This window comes from Equus quagga, chromosome 13 (genome assembly GCF_021613505.1).
Source record: "Equus quagga isolate Etosha38 chromosome 13, UCLA_HA_Equagga_1.0, whole genome shotgun sequence".
NCBI lineage: Eukaryota > Metazoa > Chordata > Mammalia > Perissodactyla > Equidae > Equus > Equus quagga.
Window position 1 is genome coordinate 6,265,482 of NC_060279.1, and position 12,917 is coordinate 6,278,398.

At 37.7% G+C, this 12,917-nt stretch overlaps 1 protein-coding gene across 3 annotated transcripts in view; it reads left to right on the forward strand.

Moving 5' to 3' along the window:
- The first annotated feature begins 63 nt into the window (after positions 1–63).
- The window catches only part of FIRRM (FIGNL1 interacting regulator of recombination and mitosis), a 39,653-nt gene continuing 26,799 nt past the window's right edge, over positions 64–12,917 (forward strand). For all 3 annotated transcript variants that reach the window (XM_046681869.1, XM_046681870.1, XM_046681872.1), the window contains exons 1-8: positions 64–206; positions 2,397–2,436; positions 3,591–3,679; positions 5,109–5,213; positions 5,721–5,861; positions 6,898–7,063; positions 8,570–8,654; positions 10,311–10,449. In XM_046681869.1, the coding sequence (XP_046537825.1) occupies positions 96–206; positions 2,397–2,436; positions 3,591–3,679; positions 5,109–5,213; positions 5,721–5,861; positions 6,898–7,063; positions 8,570–8,654; positions 10,311–10,449 (876 nt within the window). In that variant the 5' untranslated portion in view covers positions 64–95. The remainder of the gene's footprint in view (positions 207–2,396; positions 2,437–3,590; positions 3,680–5,108; positions 5,214–5,720; positions 5,862–6,897; positions 7,064–8,569; positions 8,655–10,310; positions 10,450–12,917) is intronic.

Sequence of the window (12,917 nt, forward strand, 5' to 3'; positions counted from 1 at the left end):
TCCGGTGCCGGCAGAGAGCTCGCAAGGCCTGCCGGGACGGAGTTTCCGGTCCTGGCGGTGGCGGGCTGTCTTGAAGCTGTGCTGTTGGCGAAAGCATGTCTCAGGAGCGCGGAGCGCCAGCGAGCGTGGTTCCCCTGGAGGAATTAAGTAGCTGGCCGGAGGAACTCTGCCGCCGGGAACTGCCGTCCATGGTGCCCCGGCTCCTCATATCCTTCATTGTCACTTCCACCTAGAGAGGGCTGTGGGACGGGTCTCGAACCCTGTTGCTGGGCCTCCGAACCCCCGCGTCTGGGCCGTGTTTTGTTTTTGCGGCCTGAGCCCTCCCCTTTCTTTGTTGATGAGCGAGCTGAATAAGCGAGGGGATGCAGGGCGCGCGGGGCCCGTGGGCGCCTGCCGAAGGCATGCCTGGCTTTGGAAGGGCTCGCGGAGGTGTTCTGCCCCGTGGTTTTGGCAGTGGGTGTGGCGTTTTCGCCCGTTCCCCTGCGCCTTTGAGCGTTTCTGTACTCCTTACGTGCAATTCAGTGTAGATACGTTTGCGTGGGGGTGTCGGGGAGGCCAAGACTCAGACCTGAGGTGTAAGGCAGCCGAGCTCTGGCTCTTAATAGCTGCATGAGGTAGAGAGAGAGAGAGAGAAAGTGAGTTCCTACCGTCTCTGAAATGGGTGGTGAATATGAATACCTTCCCCTCAGTATTGTGAGAATTAAAGGACGTAGTTCTACCATGATGCCAAGTCTGTAAAAGATGGGTAGTAAAGAACTAAAAATGTTCTTCCCCACCCCCTTTCGGACCTCTTTTCGGTCGTTGCTGGTTAGAAGTTGTTGCTTCCTTTTGTAATTGGTTCTCGTCTGCTGGGTTTGAATGACTTAATGCCTTCGTTGTCCAGGTGCAGACCGTTTTTAGTAGTCTCATGCCTTTGTGATTGTTAGGTGTGCTAGGAGTCCTAGCCCATCATGTTAAAAGGTTTTTTGCTTTTTTTTTACATTTTTGAGCTCACCTTTAAAGTAAAACTACACCCAAAAGAAAAAATGACTTTCACTTGAGAGAGTCGCAACACTGCACAAATAATTATTTACAGCTAAAGCCAAATATAAATGCTACCATCACATAGAAGTCATTCACCTAGGCATTAGCAAAATCCGGCTTAGGTACCAAAGCCGTTTCTTAGTCGTTGTGTGGATACGGAATTGCTGTCCTCAAGAATTTTGACTTGGGAAACAAATAGCCATCCTCCTACTCAGAAACATTTGCTAGGTCCTTGATTTGTACCCGGCAGGGTCTTAGGCTTTGGGGGAACAAAGATAAGAAACATAGGTCCTCTTTATCCTCTCAAGCTTATAGGGGGATTTCAGTAATTGAAAGTCAGCATTCCCACCTGGTTTTGAGTCTCAAACTTAACATTCAAAAGAATCCAAACGTGCCTTGCTTTTCTGTATCTAAATAAATGGTTTCACAAGCCAAGACTTTGAATTTTCTCTCTCTCTTTAACATCCAGTCGCTAAGTTTATTGTTTCTGACTTCAAACTGTGTCTTGAATCCCCCATCCACAAATCTACACCTACAGCTCAAATGTCACCTCTTCTGCCCTCAATCAGAGCCCTCAGTCTTAGGTAGTTCCCCAAAACCCAGTCTGCAATTTAGGTAGTTCCCCAAACCCAGTCTGTAACACTTTTGTCACATTGCCCTGTTCATTTTTTTTAAAGAGACTGAATCATTAACAGAAATTAGTGTGTTTACTTTGTGTCTTTTTGGTTATCCTCACTACACTGTAAAGTTCATAAAGGCAGAAATTTTGTTTTAACTGGATTATCCCCAGCACCTAGAGTAGTGCCTGGAACATAGTACTTAGTCAGTGAAGGGCTAAAAATATTGTCATGTTTTAAAAATGACTGAAGTCTCATTAGACAATTTTTTTCAGCTTTTGTTTGTATTTTATCTTCACTATTTTCAACAAATGAAAGAAAAGTTTTCAGTAAATCTACAATCTTATCACCCAAATATAATTATCTTCATGTCTTGCATTTTACATGCTGTTTTTCAGCCTTACGTGTATGTCTGCATAACTCTTGTTAGCGCTGTCCAGTCAATTCTGACTCCCAGTGGAGCCTGTGTGCAGCAGAGCAGAACCCTGCCCAGTTTTTTGGTGTCATCCTCTCACCTTCCGGCCCTTTATGGGATGATGCTCCACGGCTGTTCATAGGGTCTTCACGGCCAGTTTTTTCAAAAGTGGGTGCCCAGGTCCTTCTTCCTCATCGCTCTTAGTCTGGAAGCTCCGCTGAAACCTGTCCACCCTGGGTGACCCTGCCGCTGTTTGAAATACCGGTGACATAGCTTTAAATTTATTCTCAGTAGTGAATATCCTATTACTGTGGTACTGCTATCTTCCTTAGTTCTTTTACTCTATGTATCGGCATTCTGACAGTTGGATGGAGCATATTCGTAAGTAAAATTAGTGTAATTCTATGATTTACTTTGACATCGTTAAGCTCTGAGTCCCACATATCAATACAAGTTCATATTCCCTTCAAATGTATTCTTATTGTAGTGTTACAGCCTCTGTAACCGTCAGTTACTTAAAATGACCAAATTCCTTCCAATTATGGGTACTTAAAGTTTTAAATTCTATTTTGGATACATACCAGAAGTGTTCTGTTTGATAATGTATGTATAAGCACATTGTAAATTTTAAACCTTAGTTAAAATGGTTAGACCTGTATAAAACAGATTTTACATTAACCTTCAGCCTTGAACATGTTTAGTGTCAATTACAAAATACTTTCTAAGTTACAAAAAGCGGTTTCTTTAGGTTGTGACAAATTTATCATTTAGAAAAAGTTGAATTTCTCATCTTCATTAATCTTACTTGATGTGATTTACTTATTTAGTTAGGAGAAGTAGAGTGTTAAGACTAGACTCCACAGTTTACTCATATTTTGAGCTAGCTTATTCTATTTACATTTCACTTGGTTGCAGAATATGTGTTATAATTTTGAATCTACGTTGCCTGTTAGGGTCTATTTTTTAAAAAATTATTTTTTATCCTGAGTATAGGAGTTATACATATTCATTGTGGAAGATTTGAAACATGCAGAAAAACGAAAAATAATGAAACATTTATCTGAAATGGTTAAGATTGTGATATAGAACATTCTCATCTCAGTTTTATATATTCCTGCTAGCCTGTCTATTTTTCTTTGTATATACATATTTATATATATTAAAATTGCTATTATACTGCTTTGGAAACTTTTATATTTAAACTTAAAGTATTGTGAACATTTTTTCATGGTTTTAAATAATCTCTAATAAACATTTGAACAATAGCAGGTCCTATTTAGTAGATGTACCTGTAAGCATTAACTGGTCCTCAATTGCTGGACATATAAGTTGTTTCTTTTTTGTTTGTTTGTTTCTTTTTTTTTTGCTACTCTTTCAAATACTTAATTCTCTATGTAGAACAGGGCATTTTGAAACTGTTCAAAACTTTTGATTGCTAGTACTTACACATTCTCACGTTTGAAAAAGGGCAATGATCTTTGTTGGGTGACATGACTTAATTTTCCCATAAAATATGTTACTCTTTTGCTTTATAGAAATTCTGAAAATTCTTGTAGAAATGTTTTTACCTCATATGAACCACTTGACATTGGAACAGAATTTCTTTTCACCAGTGCTGCCAAAGGTATAGTACTATTATTATCTTAAGTGATCTACATGTTATAAAGGCTCTTAAAATCTAGGCTGTTTTAGGTCATTTCTTCTCAATTGTGGCTCTTTTTTTTTTCTAATTTATCAAACATATTTGAAATGCAAAAAGTAGTAAAAAAAATAGATGTCCTGTGAGAATATGATGGTGTTAGTGTGATCATTAGGTGATTAAAAACTTATGTTTTCAGATAGTATGGATCCTTTACTAATTGAACTTACATTATTTGTAGCTAATTTTAAATACTCTTCTATTTTAAAGCTGTTCAGTGAAAATTTGGGATAGGTGATGAAGTTAGCTAAGTCCCTTTGTTGTATCTTCTCTGTGGAGTTTATTAATAATTGTTTAAATTTTTATTGTGTGGAGAAATGCCAAAATTTATTAAAGAAGTCTTAGAATGAAAAAGGCTGGAAAATGGGTAAAATCAAGTAACTAAGAGAAAACATTAAATTCACTGATTACCTTACCACCTTTTAGATGTATGTGGTATACTTTTTCTCTGAAAACCACAGTGAACTTTTTTTTTCTAATTGAGGGAACTAAAGATACTATTGTGCCCAAAGGAAACATTTTTTTATAACGTATTTCTTATTGAATGGATTTCTATCTTTAGCTTTGAAGCAGATAATCATCAGAATTCCTTTTACTCATTTCACTTAATTGTTTTCTATCTGAAAAGTTTTTTAGAATTTGTTCTTGACCACCAGAAAAAGGTACAGCTACTATATAGATGAAAACAGGAATGTTGAGTGTTAGCAAGCCTGTGGGAAACAATAGCCTCTTTTATTTACATTGGGTTGTTGACTATGTTGTTATTCGTGCATTGTTTAGGTTGTTTAAATTGTTTAGAAAGATCTGAGTATTAAGATCATAGGGTGGCTAACTTTTCACAGATAAAAAAACATAGTTCTGAGGTCACATATTGTACCTCTAACCCAGGAATGGTATTTTGAGTTGGTCAAAAAGGGACCTGGTTAGAATACAAGTGAACAGGTAATTCAGCACAAATTCATTACCACTGCCAGAAGATAGCCTTGTAAATGCCCATAAGAATGTTGATGGTTAAGACCGTCATTGTTTGTTGTGTAAAGAGTACACTTACCTTTGTTACATCCAAAAAATGAACTTTGTGATTTTTTTAATGGATGTTATTAAATAGATTCAAACTGCAGAAATGGAAAACAGATCAATTTCTGTTGGAGGCTTTTTTTTTTAGAGATTGTATTGTAGAAATACTTTATATTATGTATATGTTTTATATTATTAGGTGCAATTGTTAAGCTAGACAATATCCTATGGCTGTTAGTAATGCAAAATCAAATCATCTGATTCTTTTTCTTTAATATGTCTTTCCTTTTCTAGTAATTTCTATTACTCCTATGTGTAACCTGCTATGTTTTCACAGACTGTGAAATTATTTGATGACATGATGTATGAGTTAACCAGTCAAGCCAGAGGACTGTCAAGCCAAAATTTAGAAATCCAGACCACTCTAAGAAATATTTTAGAGGTATGTCAAATATATTAGGAACAAGACAGGGGGTGGGGGTGAGGGAGGGGGGTAGCTTAAAGAGTGTGAGAATTTTTACAGTGATACTAATTAACCATGTATTCTTTTATGTAATGGCCCAATACTGGAATTAAATTTGTAGAATTAAAGACATGAATGCAAAAGCATAAATTCTGAGTGTTTTGTACAATTTCATGCTGAGTAAAGATCTAAACTCGTACAAGAAGACAAGTAATCAAGATAGTATGCCCTACCTGTGATGTCAGAGTATGTGTAGAAGACCTGCCGTGTGCTTTGATGTGTGGGTTAGCATTCCAACTTTTTTTTTACCCAGATGGCTAGCCAGTCGTTCCAATATTTGTAGTTCTGATAGACTGAAGTTCTGTGAAAGGAGGAAAGAGTGTCCATTTTGTTCACTGCTGTATCCCTAGCACCCGGCATACTCTCTGACATCTTTTAAGTGCACAAAGAATGTGTTCTGAATTAAATTTCTTCTCTTATTTCCAGACAATGGTGCAGCTCTTAGGAGCTCTTACAGGATGCGTTCAGCATATCTGTGCCACACAGGAATCCATCATTCTGGAAAATATTCATAGTCTCCCCTCCTCAGTCCTACATGTAATCAAGAGTACATTTGTACATTGTAAGGTGAGTGATGGGTCTGAGTACACTTTAAATGACATAGAACCCATGGCAAAGGGACTGAATAAAACAGTTTGTACATAAGATTTTACATTTTAGCTGTGTTACTGGAATAGACTTTCCCGTAGAACAAAAAGCATGTATGTAAATAATAAGTGGTTATAAGGCAGTCATAAAAAGTGGACTTTTGCATTTTTGTTGTTGTTTTTATCCTATTTGCTCTCTATAAAGAAGGAAGTGACATGGATTTATATTGAGTCACAGAGATCCTGCAATAGTTCTGTCATGACATTGGTGGATCAGATGAATTCCTTAATGATTAGGTTCCTATAAAGGGACACTAACCCTTATTTAGTCCCTTTCTATGTTCCCGAGGCAGCTTTAAAGTGCAAAACCTGGCCTGGGATTTGTGGGTCACAGGAAGTTTTGATGCTGCTACTTACTGGGTGAATGAAAATCACTAGTTAGGGGGCTGGCCCCATGGCTGAGTGGTTAAGTTTGCACACACTGCTTCTGTGGCCCAGGGTTTGCCGGTTCGCATCCTGGGTGTGGACCTACACACCACTCATCAAGCCATGCTGTGGTGTCATCCCACATAGAAGAATTAGAATGATTTACACCTAGGATATGCAACTATGTACTGGGGCTTTGGGAGGAAAAAAAAGGAGGATTGGCCACAGATGTTAACTCAGGGCCAATCTTCCTCACCAAAAAACATAAAAAACAAAAAAATTGCTAATTAATGCTTCTCTTTGGTGATAGGGTGCTAAAATGTCACGCACCTGACTTATGTTGTTTCTCTCTCTCTTAGTTCTATATTTGCAAGATCTTGGAAGTCAGAAATCATATCTTATACATGCCTGCGTCTTTTGAAGTACGCTGTTTGTAACGGATGTTCTCTAAACATTTGTTTAATGAATGAATATGTGATTCAGTAAAAAGCATTACATTTTTGAGCTCTGATAGAATAACTTAAAGTAACTTTGGTTCTTCAGCATTTTATGACTTGCTTTTTCTCTCATTTTTATTTATTTGTGATCAGAATAGTGAATCTGTCTATTCTGGGCGTTTACACCTAGTTTCAGACCTTCTCCAGGCTCTTTTCAAGGAAGCTTATTCTCTTCAAAAGCAGCTAATGGAACTGCTGGATATGGTTTCCATGGACCCTTTAGTAGATGAGAATGTTGATATTTTGAATATGGTAACAGGTGAGCAAAGAAAACTTGCTATTTAGTATATGATGTATATTGACTGTAAATTGTCTATCAGTTAAATTATTAAATCCAACATTGTTTCTAATGATTCATGATATCTTAATTATTATGCATAAAAAATTTAAATCTACCCAATAAATTTTTAATCTTTTTAATTTTAGAATTTCTAAAATTGATATTTGATGCCCTAACATAGATTTGTATATTCAGTTAATGTTCACAGTAGATGATTTCTCACAGTGATTAACAAAGAAAGTTATACGACTTTATACCCTCTCAAGTAGTCCAGATTCTGAGGCAGTAGCTTTCAGATTTTTTAAACCATAATTCATAGAAGAAATGAAGTTTACATTCCTTCCCAGAACACATATAATTACATATGTATGTGTGTGTTTGTGAATGTGTTTGTATACACCACATTTATTATACATGAAGTAATACCCATTTTACATGTAATGTACTCTATTCTATTTCATTTTTAAAGAATTGCTGATTGCTACTTCGTTAAATCCATCAGTCACTGATGGATTATGACCCAGAGTTTCAAAAGCAGTACTCCACTGTGTAAGGGCAAAGATTGCATTTATAGCTTCAGCGTAAAGAGTAAGTTGGTTTTGTGCAGTGTATCGGATACCTTTTGATCTGTAACAAACCACCTCAAAATCTATTGGATTAAAACAACTACTATTTTATTTTATCATGATTCTATGAATGCAGTTTGGGCTGAGCTCAGCTGGGACTGCTTTCTCTGCTCCAGCTGGTGCAGCTGGCTGGCTCATGTGTTTGTGGTCAGTGACCTCAATCACGTCCGGCTCTTGGCGGAGGCAGGAGTACTGAGCCAGCCACGTGTAGTACATCGTCCATCAAGCTGACCCCCCCGGGCTCGGTCACCTGACGATGCCTCAGGGTTTCTAAGAACAGCACGAGAGGGCAAGCCCCAATATACAAGCACTTTACAAGTCTCTGCTTGCCTTATGTTTATTATCCTGTTTGCCAAAGCAAGTCATGTGGCTAAGCCCAGGGTCTGTATGGAAGGGAACTGCCCAAGAGTGTGGACACAGAAAGCAGAGTTACTGTGGCCATTATTAGAGATAATCTACCACAGGCAGAGTAGAAGCCTTACGTGAGTACTGTGCAAATTCATTTTAATTCTTCTTGTTAGGTTTTCCTTCCTTAGCTGTTTATTTTGTCATTTTGAATTAGAATATCTATAGAATATTTCATTTATAATAGGGCACAACTTTAATTTCACTGAATATTTTTAGTTTTATTTAGGTCATAGAGTAGATATAAACTTCAAGATTGAATTTTCCATAACTGAAAAACCTTAAAGCAAAACTCTGACACTTATTTTCAATAATTATTTGTACACAGTTTTTGTCAAACTGCGTTATCTATTTTAACAAATCACAATTGTTCAGTAGGTACTTTTAAATATAGGAGAGACTCATGCCATGTGACATTTGAATGTCCTAAGAATTCTATTATCTTTCTTTGTAGTTATTCATTCATTGTTGGAAATCTGCTCTGTTATTTCCAGTATGGACCATGCATTTCATGCCAATACTTGGAAGTTTATAATTAAGTAAGAGTTTTTGTTTTTTTCTTTGTTTTTACTTTTTGTAATATTTTCCATATCCAAAATCTTAATTATTCGTAAGTTTTCTTAGATTGCTCTTAAAACATTCTATGGGTGTGTATACTGTTGACTGATACTGCTGTCTGGTGATCCACATGTTATACTTGTAGCTCCCAAACCAAATTGGACTTCTTTACCTGCTGCTCCTCAAAAAAGAAAAAAAAAGTTCTACCTAGTTAGCTAGTACTTCTGAAGTAATGGGCCATGGGGCCTTAACCACTTGCCTACTGCTAATAGTGTTTAACTGACTAACAAGTGTCCTATTTCTAGGCTTACGTAGATTAGTAATTATAATCAGAGCTGAATATAATCCTTTCATCATATGCTTTTGAGTTGTTCATGTTTAATTCCATTTGTAAAATACTTTTAACTGGAACGTTATGAAGGGTTGCTAGGGAGAGTGCCCATAGTGTTCATCAGATTCTTGAGGGTGGGAGGAGATATAGTTGAGAAGTGAAAATGGTTAAGAGCCTCTACTTTATACACATGCCTAAAACATTAAAGGTCATTGTGGGTCTTTCAGGTCTCAGGTCCTTTTCTTGCACCACCAGGTCATTAGGTTGCCAGCAAGTAATAGTACTGGCTTAAAAGTGTCAACTCAGAGCCCTATGGCATATGCTTGAATCCATTCTGAAATCACTTACTTCACCTGAGTTCCTGGGCAATTTGGTTAACTTCTCTGAACCTTAGGTTGCTCGTCTGAAAATGTGAGTAATAACCTTAGCACCTTCTTGGTGGGGTTATAGTGAGAATTAACTGAGTTGTTCAGTGTGGAATGCATAGAACTCTGTCTGGCCCATAGTGAGTGCTCAGTGAATTAGCCACATCACCATCACCATCATGGAGTATTTTCCACTCTTCTCCCCTTCCATTTTCAGCGTTCAGACTGATCTTTTAAAAATGTTAGTGAGATCATGTCACTCTACTGCTTAAAATCCATCCCGTTTTACAGTAACAACCTAATCCTCTCTGGCCCCTGCCTTCTGTACCAGCCCATCTGTGCTGCTCTCTTCCTGCTCTTGGTTCCTCAAACATGTCAAACTCTCCTGTCCTGGAGCCTTTTCTCACCTTTTCCCTTTGCCTGGGATGCTCTTGTGCCCTGCTCTACACCTTGCTAACTCCTACTTTTCCTTCGGTTCTCAGCTTGAGTGTTACATCTTCATGGTAGCATTCTTTGATATCCTCACCCTAAGAATAAGGTAGATTAGATTTCCAGCTTAGCATTTATCACAACTGTAATTAATTATTTATTCTTATAATTATTTAATGTTCTCTCTTGTGCTAGACCAGAAGCTCCATGCAGACAGGGTGGAGACTGTGTCTTTTCATTCACTTCTCTATCCCCAGGGCCTAGCGGAGTACCTGGCACATAATAAGAGCTCAACTAATATTTTATAAGGAGAAATAAAAAATTAGCAACTTAATTAAACTAGCAGGCCGGCTTCAGAGGTCAAGTCAGCACATCTTAATTGTGCTGTGTCTAGTTCTACATATGATGCGTTGTGATTTTTCACATGTTCTGTTAGGTCATGTTTTTATGGTTCTAAGTTACCTGATGTGTTTCTTGGTGATGACTGTATTCTTTTCTTTTTATTCATTTAGGCAAAGCCTTAAGCACCAGTCGGTTATAAAGAGTCAACTGAAACACAAAGAGATAATTACTAGTTTATGTGAAGACATTCTTCTCTCCTTCCACTCTTGTGTACAGTTAGCTGAACAGATGACAGAGTCAGATGCACAGGTAAAACGTGGTCTAACAGCACTTTAAACAGTAGCTCTTTTCCTTTGGCAGTCACTAAATCTCATTTGAAGCTATGGATCAGTTTACCTAAAAGAGTTTTAATTTGTTGTGTTTTTTTCCAATCTCTTGGATTATTTACACCCCTTCATTACTTTTCACCCAGAACATTGCGTTAGACTTCTGTCTGTACTCATTCCCTCAAGAGTCTTCCCGTCTCCCCTATTACATACTAACTGGTTGATCACGGCATTCCCTCAGAATTCTTTCATTCTTTTCTACCCTAGGACAGAACTCTAATTCCTTAGTCCTCTATTTATTTAAGATTGCCTTAATGTAGCCATCATCAATCTTATCTTCACCAATCCAGCAAAGTGTGGTGATGTGATATACAACTCTGTGTGTGTGTGTGTATATGTATCAGTCTTCTAAAATTGGTATGTACTTAGAGTTATTTTTATTTCAAAAAGTTATAGTGTTGAATTGGCATCTCATTTATGAAACAGATTGTATTCTAAAAATTTGTAATACACTTATTAGGAATTATAGTTCGTTTTTCTATAACAATGTATACATAGTGCCTTTTGTTCTCAGACTAGCCCTTTAAATTTTATTTAACTCATAATAGCCCTAAATTATAGGATTAACAGTACTCAGAACCTAACAGTTAAATGTAATAATTTCAATGGGAAAATGAATTAAATATTTCTTCGTAGAATAACATTTAGATCCCTTCCTGTTGTAGACCTGCAAGCTGATACAGCTGATTCCTTTGTGCCTGTTCTCTTCCCTGCCCAGCAGCTGTGGGGGTGCATGTGTAAGGATTCATCGAGTCCTAAACACTGGTTAGAATTCCTGGGGTGGGGATGATCTGGAAAGACACACCCTAGAGGAGGATGGAAGTTTGAAAAGGAGTTCTGACGTTGGTAGGAAGGAAGTGAGGAGCACCTTTAGGAAGGGGGCTAACCTTTTCCTTCTTGCCGTTCTTCATTTTCTCCTTTCTGTCCTCCCCTTATATCCCTTCTTTCTTTTTCCCCTTTCTTTTCTGTCCCTGCTTCCTTTGTGTACCCTTTCTGATTCCTCTCAGGTTGCTGACAGGAGGCATTTGGTTGGGTATCCTGTGTCAAAGGCAGGAGGGTTGTTCCCCTCTTCACCTTTATCTTATACATCCATATACTTAACCCCAAACTCCTCTTTTCCCAATTTCCTTCTTACCTGTCTTGACACCACAGACTCCGAGCTAGTACCTGAAGGGTAAGTTTAGACAGAGATTCTTGGGCAGGAGTGAGATGGGGAAAGCCCAAGCAACAGTGTAGTCTCTAGTGGAAGAGAAAGGAGAAGCCCTGGGGTCCCTGACCAGTGTGGCTATCTGTACATAAAGTGTGTAAGTTCAGCTTATATTAACTGCTTGTGTATGAAAATCAGAGAATTTAAATTGTAAACTTTCCTCACTTACCAAGCAAATTTTCATGTTTTTCCTTACTTGTGAAAATTTGAGACTGATAAATGTGACTGTCCGAGCCTTGAGATAGCTGTATGGTTGCTCCATTCTTAACTCTAAATTCTGATGAGCAGTGAGTGCCCTCTGCTGTTCACTGTTGATATTTATTGAGGAATCAAACTATGATCTTAAAAGTCTTCCAAGCAGTTTTTTCACCTTATTTTTAAGAACATCAAAATAAAGCCACTAGATTTAATAGGTAATATTCTATTTATGGAAGCATATAGATATATCAGTTCTCTTTATTAGGTTCCTGGGGCTGCCATAACAAATTATCACAAACTGGGCGGCTTAAAACAATAGAAATTTATTCTCACGGTTCTGAAGGATAGAGGTCTGAAATGTGTCAGTAAGACCATATTCTCGTGAAGGCTCTGGGGAGAGTCTGCTCCACGCCTTTCTCTTAGTTTCTCGTGTCACTGGCGTTCCTTGGCTTGCAGCTGTAACTCCTGTCTCTAGCTCCATCATCGCTTGCTCTTCTCTCCCTGTGTCTTCACACCAGCCTCTTCTACGGACAGCAGTCCTGTTGGACTGAGGGCACACCCTTCCCATACGCCCTCATCTGACTAATTACATCTGCAATGGGAACGTTTCTTGTGATATGACATCTAAGCTGAAAAAGATTTCTTATTGAGTATGTTATAAGGTCAGTGTAGATTGATCTTTAATCCCTGTACTTTTAAACTTCCGTAGCACTATATAAGAGGGTTCATGTTCATAATTATCAAAGAAGGGTGAATTTTCATCTAACCTATTTCTGCTGAGGAAAATTGCCTGTATCCAAATAATTTTAGCAAAGGTCAGAATGAAGGATCATATTCAATTAGGGGATCATCCAATTCCATTTTGATCAGTTTAATTAAGGTTTTGCTGTGTTGTAGGAAAGAAATTGAACATAGTCAGTTAACATTAAACTTAAGATATATTATTTCATATGAAATTATTCTTAAAATTAAAGACAATAATGTAT